Genomic DNA, 14,181 nt, shown 5'->3' on the forward strand with positions numbered 1-14,181 from the left:
TAAAATTATAGGAATCGGTGCATGATTATGCCAAATGCACACTGAGGTCTCTGGTTTTCCAACAAGAAGCAACTGACCCAAACCTCTATGAGCTAACCTCAAGCAAGCACACATCGGTCAGTCATCCTCACATCTGCCCATCTTTGAAAGGGGAAGACTGGCTGATACAAAAGACTGCCGGTCTTCCTCAGTGACCAATCACGACACAGCTGCTCATCCAGAGGCAAACCCTAGAATTTGGACCAGTTTGTCCAATCATTGGCTCATGTTAAGACATAAAACACGCATTCCCAGTACGATGAGATTTCTACTCTTTATACATAAGGGTCATATGAGGTATGTCAGGCTGGTTTTACAAAGTTTAAGAAATAATCATTAAAACACAACAAACGCCATTACGGAAATACCCAGCAAACAGCTCTTCCCAATCCACTTGACGCTGCACCAGTGGATGCTAGCATGCAGGCAAAATAATGCTTTGCATAAAGAGAAAAGAAAAAATATATATATATATATATTACTATCATCATTATTAATACCGTTAAAATTATCATTTTCATTTTACCATCATTATCATATGATAATTTTTGCAGTCTGGTATTATTTTGATTTTCATAGCATTAATATTATCATTATTATTGTCATTACCATTATCTTTTAGTTCCCTATTGTTTTTGTTGTTAATATTATCATCATTATCAATATTATAATTATCATTACCTCCATTATCACAATTATATTTCTATCATTAATATTATCAATATCATGACTATCATCAATGATATTAATGTAATCAACATTAACAATATTTTAATATCATTATTGATGCTAGCATTTATAATGATAATAAAATTGATGATGATGGTGTTGGTGGTATTGGTGGTAATGGCGGCATTGATGGTGGTGTTGGTGGTGGTAGTAATAATGAAAACAAAATTGATGATGGTGATGATGGTGATAATGACTGACAAAAATGAGGGCACTGATGATAGTGACAGCAATGATGCCAATAATGAAGGAAAGTAACCATTGTGATCCTGATGATGATAACAATTAACAACAATAAAAATTGCAATAATGATAGTGCTAGTAATAATAATAATAATATAAATGAAAATAACAATAATAATTATAATAATAATGATAATAATAATAATAAAAATAAAACTGACAATGACAGACAATTATTATAATGATAGAAATGACAACAATAGTAATAACAATGATGATGATGATGATGATGATGATGATGATGATGATGATGATGATGATGATGATGATGATGATGATGATGATGATGATGATGATGATGATGAGGAGGAGGAGGAGGAGGAGGAAAACTATTAAAGATAATGATGATGGTAATAAAGAAATTCATCATAATGAAAATAATATCAATAATAATTATAAAGGCAACTACTACTAGTAGTACTAGTAGTACTACTAGTAGTACTACTAGTAGTACTAGAAGTACTACTAGTAGTACTAGTAGTACTAGTAGTAGTAGTAATAGTACTAGTAGTAGTAGTAATAGTACTAGTAGTAGTAGTAATAGTACTAGTAGTACTAGTAGTACTAGTAGTACTAGTAGTACTAGTAGTACTAGTAGTACTAGTACTAGTAGTACTAGTACTAGTACTAGTACTAGTACTAGTAGTACTAGTACTAGTAGTACTAGTACTACTACTACTACTACTAATAATAATAATAATGATAATAATAACAATAACAATGATAATGATACTGAATATGATAATGATAATGGTATTAATCAAATTAATAATAACTATGATTCTCTCAACATGAATATCAATAATATATAATAATCAACCATGAACAATCAATAATGAATAACTAATGACAGAAAAGATAAGAAAAAAAAAAAAAAAAAAAAAAAAAAAAAAATAATAATAATAACAAAACAATAACAACAATAATGATAATGACAATAACAACCCTAATAAGATGATGATGATGATGATGATGATGATGATGATGATGATGATGATGATGATGATGATGATGATGATGATGATGATGATGATGATGATGATGATGATGATGATGATGATGATGATGATGATGATGATGATGATGATGATGATGATGATGATGATGATGATGATGATGATGATGATGATGATGATGATGATGATGATGATGATGATGATGATGATGATGATGATGATGATGATGATGATGATGATGATGATGATGATGATGATGATGATGATGATGATGATGATGATGATGATGATGATGATGATGATGATGATGATGATGATGATGATGATGATGATGATGATGATGATGATGATGATGATGATGATGATGATGATGATGATGATGATGATGATGATGATGATGATGATGATGATGATGATGATGATGATGATGATGATGATGATGATGATGATGATGATGATGATGATGATGATGATGATGATGATGATGATGATGATGATGATGATGATGATGATGATGATGATGATGATGATGATGATGATGATGATGATGATGATGATGATGATGATGATGATGATGATGATGATGATGATGATGATGATGATGATGATGATGATGATGATGATGATGATGATGATGATGATGATGATGATGATGATGATGATGATGATGATGATGATGATGATGATGATGATGATGATGATGATGATGATGATGATGATGATGATGATGATGATGATGATGATGATGATGATGATGATGATGATGATGATGATGATGATGATGATGATGATGATGATGATGATGATGATGATGATGATGATGATGATGATGATGATGATGATGATGATGATGATGATGATGATGATGATGATGATGATGATGATGATGATGATGATGATGATGATGATGATGATGATGATGATGATGATGATGATGATGATGATGATGATGATGATGATGATGATGATGATGATGATGATGATGATGATGATGATGATGATGATGATGATGATGATGATGATGATGATGATGATGATGATGATGATGATGATGATGATGATGATGATGATGATGATGATGATGATGATGATGATGATGATGATGATGATGATGATGATGATGATGATGATGATGATGATGATGATGATGATGATGATGATGATGATGATGATGATGATGATGATGATGATGATGATGATGATGATGATGATGATGATGATGATGATGATGATGATGATGATGATGATGATGATGATGATGATGATGATGATGATGATGATGATGATGATGATGATGATGATGATGATGATGATGATGATGATGATGATGATGATGATGATGATGATGATGATGATGATGATGATGATGATGATGATGATGATGATGATGATGATGATGATGATGATGATGATGATGATGATGATGATGATGATGATGATGATGATGATGATGATGATGATGATGATGATGATGATGATGATGATGATGATGATGATGATGATGATGATGATGATGATGATGATGATGATGATGATGATGATGATGATGATGATGATGATGATGATGATGATGATGATGATGATGATGATGATGATGATGATGATGATGATGATGATGATGATGATGATGATGATGATGATGATGATGATGATGATGATGATGATGATGATGATGATGATGATGATGATGATGATGATGATGATGATGATGATGATGATGATGATGATGATGATGATGATGATGATGATGATGATGATGATGATGATGATGATGATGATGATGATGATGATGATGATGATGATGATGATGATGATGATGATGATGATGATGATGATGATGATGATGATGATGATGATGATGATGATGATGATGATGATGATGATGATGATGATGATGATGATGATGATGATGATGATGATGATGATGATGATGATGATGATGATGATGATGATGATGATGATGATGATGATGATGATGATGATGATGATGATGATGATGATGATGATGATGATGATGATGATGATGATGATGATGATGATGATGATGATGATGATGATGATGATGATGATGATGATGATGATGATGATGATGATGATGATGATGATGATGATGATGATGATGATGATGATGATGATGATGATGATGATGATGATGATGATGATGATGATGATGATGATGATGATGATGATGATGATGATGATGATGATGATGATGATGATGATGATGATGATGATGATGATGATGATGATGATGATGATGATGATGATGATGATGATGATGATGATGATGATGATGATGATGATGATGATGATGATGATGATGATGATGATGATGATGATGATGATGATGATGATGATGATGATGATGATGATGATGATGATGATGATGATGATGATGATGATGATGATGATGATGATGATGATGATGATGATGATGATGATGATGATGATGATGATGATGATGATGATGATGATGATGATGATGATGATGATGATGATGATGATGATGATGATGATGATGATGATGATGATGATGATGATGATGATGATGATGATGATGATGATGATGATGATGATGATGATGATGATGATGATGATGATGATGATGATGATGATGATGATGATGATGATGATGATGATGATGATGATGATGATGATGATGATGATGATGATGATGATGATGATGATGATGATGATGATGATGATGATGATGATGATGATGATGATGATGATGATGATGATGATGATGATGATGATGATGATGATGATGATGATGATGATGATGATGATGATGATGATGATGATGATGATGATGATGATGATGATGATGATGATGATGATGATGATGATGATGATGATGATGATGATGATGATGATGATGATGATGATGATGATGATGATGATGATGATGATGATGATGATGATGATGATGATGATGATGATGATGATGATGATGATGATGATGATGATGATGATGATGATGATGATGATGATGATGATGATGATGATGAAGATGCGGCACCAATCACAAGAGATTACAGGACTCAAAAGGGGAGAGAAAAGTTGCACTTCTGGAGGGCTTCCCCATTTTGAGGTATTTTTCGACATCCCGGGCCAAAAGTGCGGGGGTTTTTGTCCCCCTTCAATGGGGAAACTTGTAATCGTAATTTAAACCCCTTTTCCCCCCCCCCCAAACGCAGGTTTCCTCCTAAGAGCAAATATAAAGATGTGTTTTTTTTCCCCAAATACCACCACGCGAGAGTAACAGTTAGGCTGAAGCAGAAGGGGACAAAGGAACAGTTAGTTCTGACCCAATTTCTTTACTATAAAAAGTTTTTGTTAAAAAAAAGGAAATTTTCCCAAAAAAAAAAAAAAAAGGGGGAAATTATAATTTTTAGGCAAATGTTCTTATAGTATTTCTTAAAAAGAGAGGCTTTAGCACTATTGCATAACCAGAATCTTTTGTATCTCACATAAATATAATATATTAATTTTAATAAAAATTTTTTAATATCCAAATCATAAAATTTAAAAAATTAAAAAAAATTAATAAAATTTATTAATAATTTAATTCCAATTTTCATTAAATTTTATATCCAAAAACAAAATTAAAATTTTCCCCTTATACTATATTTTTTACCAAATTACAAAATATATATAAACCAAATACAATTAAATTTTCCAAAAATCAATTAAAAAATTTTTTAAAAATTATTAAAAAATAAAAAAAAATAAATAAAATAAATTTTATATTAAAAAATTAAAAATTAAAAATTAATTTTTTTTTCCCCAATTTCCTAAAATTATAAAAAAATTAATAATTTAATATCAATATTTAATATAAAAAAAAATTAAATACCTGGCCTGCATATTCAATGACCATTTCTCCGGCATCAATGTCACGCTTGCAGAAGAGGCCTCTGCCATGAATGCTTGAACGGAACACCCCAACAGCTTCACGTGCTGTCTCTCGCAAGTGTCGGTACCGCATGGCCATGGGCAGCTCAAGACTTGTAGCACGTCTGCAGAAAATTTCCATAAAAATATTTATAAATATCTCACAAAATCAGAACACATTGCTAATTTTTTTTTTTTTTTTTTTTTTATTCTTCCTAAATGGGGGAGTAAACCACCATCCACAATATGCCCTATCCAGTTGGTCAAGATGTTCATATTTTACAAGAGTTGGTATGCAACTTTTTCTTTATTTCTCTATCTATTTATTTCTACATTTTACCTGGTTGTAGAAAGCTGAATCTCTTCCTGTTGCACAAGAGAACGTTCGGGCATGCGGCGGTGCTTGGACGCCAGCCAGCTGAAGATGTCATAAGGAGAGCGCGTCTTGAAGGGCTCAGTTCTGGCACAGCCCGTTGGATTCTCCTCAACTGCCCCTTCTTCCTGAGGTCTTCGGTGAAACTGTTTCCAACAAGCAAGATTAGTTAAACATTTATCAATATTGTAATATAAAGAAAAAGGGACAATACATATTAAACACATAAAAAATATAAATAAAAAATTATAAAAATTAAAACATATATATATATAATATTACTATTAAATAAATATAAATAATATATAAAATATATATATAAAATAATATAATTTTATAAAAAATAAAATTTAAAATATATAAAATAAAAAATATATAATTATATAAATTATATAATATTATAAAAAATTTTATAATAAATATAAAATTTTATATTTTATTATAAATATTATATATATAAAAATATAAAATATTAAAAATATAATATATTAAAATTTATATATATTTAAATAAATAAATAAATAATATAATTTTTAAATATAAATATTATAATATATTTAAAATAATATAATATAAATATAATATATTTAAAAAATATATTTTAAATATATAATATATAAAATAATAAATAAAAATATAATATAAAATTTTTTTTATATAATAATATAATATTATATAATAATATATTTTATATAAATAAAATATAAATAAATATTTATATAAATATATATATAATATATAATATTTTAAAATAAAATATATATAAATAATTTAAAATATATATAAAATATATATATAAATCCAATTTTAACATATTATATATAAAATATATATATAAATATATATATATAAAATATATATAAAATATTTTAAAATATATTTTAATAAAAATATAAATATATAAATAAAATTTATATAAAATAATAAATATAATATATATAAATATATATATATATATAAAAAATATATATATATATACCCAATAACATATATATAAATAAAAATTTTATATATATATAAAATAAAATATAAAATATAAAATTTTAATATAAATATAAATATAATATAATATATTTTATATATATAATAAAATATAAATTATAAGATATAATATAAATAGATAAAAAATAATATAATAATAACATAAAAATTTATTTATATATAAACATAAAATACATATAATATATAAAACATATAAACATATATAAAATTTTTCCAATATAATATATATATTAAAATTATATATATACAAAATTAAATTCCATAAAAACATATAAATAATAGGGCCATTTTTTAACAAAAATTTTTTTGGCCACCGGCCTTTTTTTTCCAAAACGCACATGATTTTTAGCTCTTTTTTAAATTCAGGAAAGGTAAAGGCTGGTAAGGTTTCCCGATATTGGAAGAACATTGAAACCTGTGCTTGTTGAACTATCTTTCCGGAGCACTAGTTTATAGGACTGGGTCTCAAGATGATCCTCCTTTTCTTTCTCTGCATCATGACTAGTTGTTTCTGTCTCAGAATCCGTTTCTGAATCTGAGATATTAACATCCAGTCCTTCTCTTTCCTTTAGGAAATCAGGGTGAGAGTCAGTTATGTTTATACGATCCAGCTGAAGGACTTCTTGCCGTTGCTTTTGTCTCTCTAGCTGCTTCTCTCTCATAGCATCCCTATAACTGTATGTGGGCCTTGGACGTACAGTTGCAACTTTTGGGCTAGTGTCCATTGATGTTAGCCGAGTAGCAGCACTGCATGTCGATAAGGATACCATGGTTGTTGTTGTGATGATAGCTGGAGCAACAGTAGCAACAGTTCTAACCACACCAGTTAAAGGGCGATCTGAGAAGGGCAAACGGCTATGCCCCTGACTTTCTATCAGATTAACATCTGAGGACGAAGTAGTAAGAGTTGGCTGTGGTTGAATCACCTGTGGTGCTACTGAGGCCTGAGGACGATGTCGTGCAATAGGTCCTGAGCAAGTGGAAGTAACTGGCAAGCTGACTGCTACGCCATGGGAAGTCCTGTTTTGTGAAGATCCAATACATGGCGCAGATTGAAGAGGTTTTGATCCCCCACCAGTGAATGACAACTCTCTTGTCACTATTGCAGTTTGTGCATGAGGCTGCATACATATCGGACTTGCTTGAATGTCAGAGTACTGCATACATGGAGTGTGCACTTGCCCTGTGTGCATATGTGACACAGGCACTTGCTGAGGTGAAACTCCTGTTTGATTGTACTGCATCACAGCACCAACCTGCTGTTCTGGATGATGTATGACTTGTGGTTGCTGTTGTTGCTGCTGCTGCTGCTGAGGAAGGTACTGAACAGATTGCATCCCTGGAACCATGGCTGGCTGATTGATAACCAGTGTCTCTGGAGCAGTGAAGGTATACGTGATGTTGGTGTTCACAACTTGGGGCACAACTACTGAACTCTGTTGGGGAGTCATGACTAGCTGTGGCTGAGGGACTACAACAGGAGCAGCTGGGTAGGTGACTAGTCCCCCTCCTCCTGCAGCCACCTCACCATCTCTGAAGCTGCCTACATACTGCAAGGTGTATCCTTGTGGGACCGCAACAGATGGGGCAGACACCATAGTCAGAACCTGGGGACTGACTTGAGGAGACACTTGTGGTGCAACCTGTGAAGTCACTTGTGGTGTTACTTGCACAGCAGAGGTCAGGTGTGTTACTGGGGAGGTCAACTGGGGTGTACCTGTGTACTGGCTAGACTGTCCAGGAAACTGCTGAAAGGCTGCAAGAGCACCTTGAGCCAGGTTCTGGCCAGAATTATTGGTCATGGGATGCATAGCCACCTGGATAGGAGCAGGAGCAGCTGAAGGTGTCATCTGCACACCAGAATTTGTACCTTGATAGTGCTCATGTGGGGCTGGAAGGTGAGGGGCTGCACGGCGGTACTGGTACCCACGACTGCCTCTCAGTAACCTAATATTTGTGTAGCGCCTTGGACTGGCACTCTTTTTGACAACAGGACTGAACTTGACTGGAGATACTGGAGGTGGGACAAAAACGTCACTACCTGGAGGGGGGGGACCTCGCACAACCTGCAGTAGTTCCACATCCTCACTAGTACTTTGGCACTTCTTGATGGCTGTCCGTACCTGCCGATGCACCCCATGCTGACGTGGCAGAGTGACATCCAGTCTTGCTCTCTTAACAGCAGGTTCCTCCCCTGCTGGCCTTGCATGCCCTTCAAGGTCAACAGCTACAGAAGGTTTGGGGTCTTCAACTGACTGAGCTGACACATCAATATCTGATGGCTGGTTTGCAGAGGTATTGGGAGTCACACAATGCTCAGACAGCAATGTGGCAACATGTACATTATGCTGACTGATAGAAGGATATTCTTCTCTCTCACTGAGGGATGGCATATGGAGGTTTTCCTGAATGACATCATCTATTTTCTCTTGTTGTAAGTGTGGGAGTGCATTTGAATTACCCTCTTCCTCCTCTTCTATGTGAACTTCCTCATACTCTTCATCTTCTGACGTGCTTGAACTGTCAACTTCAAATGTACATGTTTCTATATGCTTCTGATAGCTCTCCTTTGTTCTGAAAATGGATTTTCTATTTTATATATAAAGAAAAATCAACATAAATCTCAAAACTGAGTTAATCATTACAACTGATTGCAAAACAAAATAACCAAAAAACAAAAACCAGAGCACTTACCTATAAAGTCTTTTGCACTTGCCACACTTATAAGGCCCTTCTTCCCCTGGTGAGCTCCTAGCAAGAGACTGCTCCTTGATGCGCATGGCCAGTGCCGAGTGCAGAGGGGGGGTCTGGGGGTCTTCTTGCTCCTGGAGTCTTCGCCTTTCTTCTCCTGTGCCTTCGTCTTGGCTCTCGCTCATTTCTGCGCTTGAAGATGAGCCATCCGCTGCACCATCTAGCTGGAGAACAGTCTTGTGGCGATACTTATGAACACGAGACTTAGAAAACTCACACAGGTTGTTGTTGTTGACAATGCTGACTGTAATGTCATTGTTGTCATCTGAGAACTTCAACACTTTTTTAGAGACTGAGTTTTCCTTGGAATTCTCCCCATCACTGCTGCGATTTGTAGTTTCCTCTTGTCCTTCTTGATCAACACCAGTTTCTTTTTGATTGTTATCCTCCTCTTCTTCAGAGTCCAGGATGCCACTCCATTTTCTTTTTAAACTTTTGCGCACCATTCCTGATCCTTCACCCCCTGGAATCTCTATTGTTTCATTGATTTCTATCTGAACTGTTTCATAAGGCTTGCTCTTCCTCATGCCACTTCTGAGGGGGTATTTCTTGATTACAGTTTTGTAATTCCTCTTCATACATATCTTTTTGCGTTCACTTCCACGTCCTGCTGTGCTGTTTCCTTCATTCTCGTCAGAGTTTCTTGGTGACTGATTGGACGCGGGAGGAGAGTGATTGTGACCAGCATGACCAATGGCATCACTGTGCTCACTTGCTGAGGAAGAACGGCGACTGTTTGTCGAGGGCATCGGTAAAACTCGGCAAATCTGCTTGAGAGAGTTTGTTTTTCCTGAAGCCATGGCCGTGGGACTCTGATTGCTTCCGCTAGCACTCTGGGATGAAGATTCACTGCCACTATTGCTATCAGTGCTACCATTGTTGCTATCGTTGCTGACACTGTTGTCTGAGTTGACACGAGAGCAGCTGTCAGGGCTACTACTGGTACTCATGGTACCTGCAGGACATCTCTCTGGACTGCTGCTCTCTTCCGCTGTGCTGCAACTACTTGAACTACTGCTGCTACTGTTACTGCTACTTGTGCTACCACATTTGCTTTCACTGCTACATGTGCTACAACTACTGGTTGTATTACTGCCACTACTGTTTCTGTTTCCACTAGCAGACATGTTCTGAGAGCTATTGCAGGTGTTCTGTAGAGATTTTGTTGAACTTGAAGGCACCGAACCAAGGTCCTGCATCGAGGGAGGAGCTATAGTCTCAATGATGGGTTCCTTAACATCAGCATTCGGAGATTCTACCCGGTACGTTTCATGGATGGGGTCAATGCCAGCAGCAAGGGTAGGGTGGAGCTGGGGAGAGAGGCTGGCAGCATCCATTATCCCTTGAGGGTCACATTCGGTTTCCTGAGCCTCCTGAGTCAAGTTTCCTGAGTGAGACACCTTCCCTGAGTCCATCATATGATCGCAGGTGCTCAGGAAGTCAATATCTAGTGGGCTTGGTCTGCCTGAGGTTGAGGGGGTAGACTGGAGAGTTATGGAGTCACAAGCATCGAGATCATTCAGCACCATAGAGATTAGTTCATTGTCATCAGCACTAACAATAGCTGGCAGGTCTGTATCCAAGAGCAAGCTCTCTTCTTCAACTGACCGGCTTACTCTGTCAATAATGTCATCTATGCATTGTCGGACATCAAGTTCCACAATGGCTGGAGGAGTGCGGCACCGTACAATTCTCTCTACAACCCTGGTCTCCTGCTCCCTTTCCCTGATGCTGCGGTAGAGAGGACAAAGATGAGGAGGTATGATGTTTGTTTCACGTGATTTCTTCTCCACCTTCCGCTCTTCTAGCTGTTTGAACCATTTCCTAACTGCAGCCATTTCCTTGGAGACAGCTTCTTCACCAAGTGAATGATCTATAGTTCTGTGAAATGCTGCATCACCAACCAAGGTTGAATCATCAAATGCAGGAACTACACGCTTTGTTCGGCAAGTGTATGTGACTTTTTTGCTTGGGTCAACTGTACTCCAGTAAACACGACTGCATAAAAAGTCTAAGGGAATGAGTGCCTCAGCACTGTCTGATTCTGGTACAATTCTTCCAACATTCTTGATTGTTAGGGATCCAATAATGATACTAACACGGTTCCCAGCAACTTGCTTCCACTTTTTCTTTTCTGAATCCATGTCAACATAAACACAACGACTCACTTTGAAGTCATCAGTTTTCTCTTCACCATTTAAAGTACTTTCATGCAAGGGGCAAAAAATACGTTTATCCTCCATAAACTGACAGCAAGCTTTTCTAGCACACAGGAAATGATATGTTGCTTGGCATGACTTGTGGCAACATCCAACAGTTGCTCCTCTCTCACTGCAGGCCGAGCATTTGATTAACCGTCCGCGGCTCACAGCCAGGTAGATATTTTGCAAACCTCCATCAACTTCCTCATAGACCTCTGATGACCAGAGGCCACAGTTGACATGCATCCATTCATCCTGTCCAAGATACAAAAGTCTGCCAGCTGCATTGGGTTCATCATCTCCTTCTCGACCACAGAGCACACACTTACGGCGATCTGGTGGACTAACCTGGGTACCTTTCAAAGGGCTAGTTGACCGCTTTCTGTATAGGGGAACATCACGTACTGAGAAAATGCGAGTGCCTGATAACATAGGACGGTAAACATAACTGTGATCCCAATGTGGTAAAGGAAAGGGTCTTTGCTTATCCACTAACTCAAAAACATTTGCCGTTTTAATGTCAAACCAAGGAAAGCACTCCTTCATATGCTTGGTATATGTCACCTGCACATTGCGAGTTTGGCTTCGGTTGAGGTGTCTTCCATTCTCAATGACCCTCACCATATCAACATGGAACTGCAATACCGAGTCATATTTGCGTTCCCTGAGTTTCTCCTTTACCGATAACAAATCTCTTGGCTCTTCTGGATCATCTTGAATACTCTCTATCTCAGTGTCAGTATCGCAATAAGAACTTTCCTCACTGCTTACACAATCATCATCAATATCTTTGGTAATCTTGTCCTTGGGACTAATCAACTGGGCTTCCACATGGGCAAGATTCTTCTCATCAACTTTGGTCTTACTCTCCAGCAAGCTTGTTGTGTCAAGCATCATTTGGTTTCTGTCTTCAAAGAAGAGGTTCCTTATTACTCTGGCTGTTGCTGTTGTTTCATCATTTGGACCATCAACCTGTGTACAAGAAACATCTGTGTCCTTTAAGGCCAAGATACCTTGCAGAGTATCCCTTGTTACCCTATCCAATTCCTTTTCCTCAAGGGACTCTAGTGATTCTGTAGTTCTCTCATCACTGTCTTTAATCAAGGTATCTTCAACTATGGGTTCCTGAGATTTTGATGTTTCTTCAGTTTTTTTCTCCTCTTCTACCACAGGTACATTTTCCATCTCACTCTGCTGAGTCTTTATTGGGGATGAGGAAGGAGATCTTGCTTTGCATATATCTTCCAACCTGACTGAACATTCTTTTAATTTGATAGGGTCTGCTGCACTACTAATGCTGCCAGTTGAGCCCAAGAGTGCTACACCTCCCGAAGAAGACCGTGTTTGTCTGCGGGAAATGGCCTTGGACTCATCTGCATTCTTTTCTTTGCTTTGTTTCCCTTTGAGATCACTCTTTTCTTTAGCAACAGTTATACAACCACTTTTACCTGTACTCTTATTAGCTGCCACATTTTCAGACTGATTATCACTAAAGCAAGCCATCTGGTCCCCAGACTGCTTGCTAGATTCACCCGCTCCCTCCTGAGGAATGTCTGTTCTATTTACAATTACTGAACACAATGATGCTGAAAAGTTCTTGTCTGTGTCTACTGCACAATCATCAGATTTGCTAGAGGTCTGGGGTGCACCAACACCCAAATCATCTACAGAACCAACAATGTGACTGGTATCACTAGAACTACTTGTGCCTTCCAGTGTTGAAGCCACATAGCTGTCTCCTGCTGCCACTGTTGTCATGCCGACACAAACATTACTTCCTGAGAGGGGAGACACTTCCCCAGTATTAGATTCAGCAGAGGTCGTAGTACTGTGAGATTCCACTGCAACTGTGTTGGTACTAGTGGCAGGCAGGAGGGCATCAAGGCCCTCCACCCTCTCTACCAGTGCATCATCAATCCGTGCCTGAATGCTGGTCCCCACCTCAGGCAAGCAAGGTAGCGGGGTCAACCCACCTGAGGATGACACTTTT

The 14,181-nt window shown here is 36.3% G+C and overlaps 3 protein-coding genes across 3 annotated transcripts in view; all 3 read right to left on the reverse strand.

Annotated features, from left to right (window-relative positions):
• Positions 1-2,083: 2,083 nt before the first annotated feature.
• On the reverse strand, positions 2,084-2,938 carry LOC125032407 (uncharacterized protein DDB_G0271670; the record flags this gene model as incomplete). Its single annotated transcript, XM_047623512.1, has 1 exon — positions 2,084-2,938. A coding segment is annotated over one exon (855 nt), but the record flags the coding sequence as incomplete, so codon positions are not given.
• Positions 2,939-5,135: 2,197 nt separating this feature from the next.
• On the reverse strand, positions 5,136-6,388 carry LOC125032377 (histone-lysine N-methyltransferase 2B-like). The gene is made up of 3 exons (XM_047623473.1): positions 6,205-6,388; positions 5,827-5,989; positions 5,136-5,240 (listed from the first exon to the last, which is right to left on the reverse strand). Exons 1-3 carry the CDS (start codon positions 6,255-6,257, stop codon positions 5,136-5,138), a joined length of 321 nt encoding a protein of 106 aa, XP_047479429.1. The 5' UTR covers positions 6,258-6,388.
• A 1,213-nt stretch (positions 6,389-7,601) lies between these two features.
• LOC125032378 (histone-lysine N-methyltransferase 2A-like) overlaps positions 7,602-14,181 on the reverse strand; it is a 6,846-nt gene continuing 266 nt past the window's right edge. Inside the window, exons 1-2 of the mRNA XM_047623474.1 lie at positions 9,934-14,181; positions 7,602-9,813 (exon numbers count right to left, since the gene is read on the reverse strand). The exon at positions 9,934-14,181 is cut by the window's right edge and continues 266 nt beyond it. Of these exons, the coding sequence (XP_047479430.1) occupies positions 7,602-9,813; positions 9,934-14,181 (6,460 nt within the window). The remainder of the gene's footprint in view (positions 9,814-9,933) is intronic.

This window comes from Penaeus chinensis, chromosome 14 (assembly GCF_019202785.1).
Source record: "Penaeus chinensis breed Huanghai No. 1 chromosome 14, ASM1920278v2, whole genome shotgun sequence".
Classification (NCBI taxonomy): Eukaryota; Metazoa; Arthropoda; class Malacostraca; order Decapoda; family Penaeidae; genus Penaeus; species Penaeus chinensis.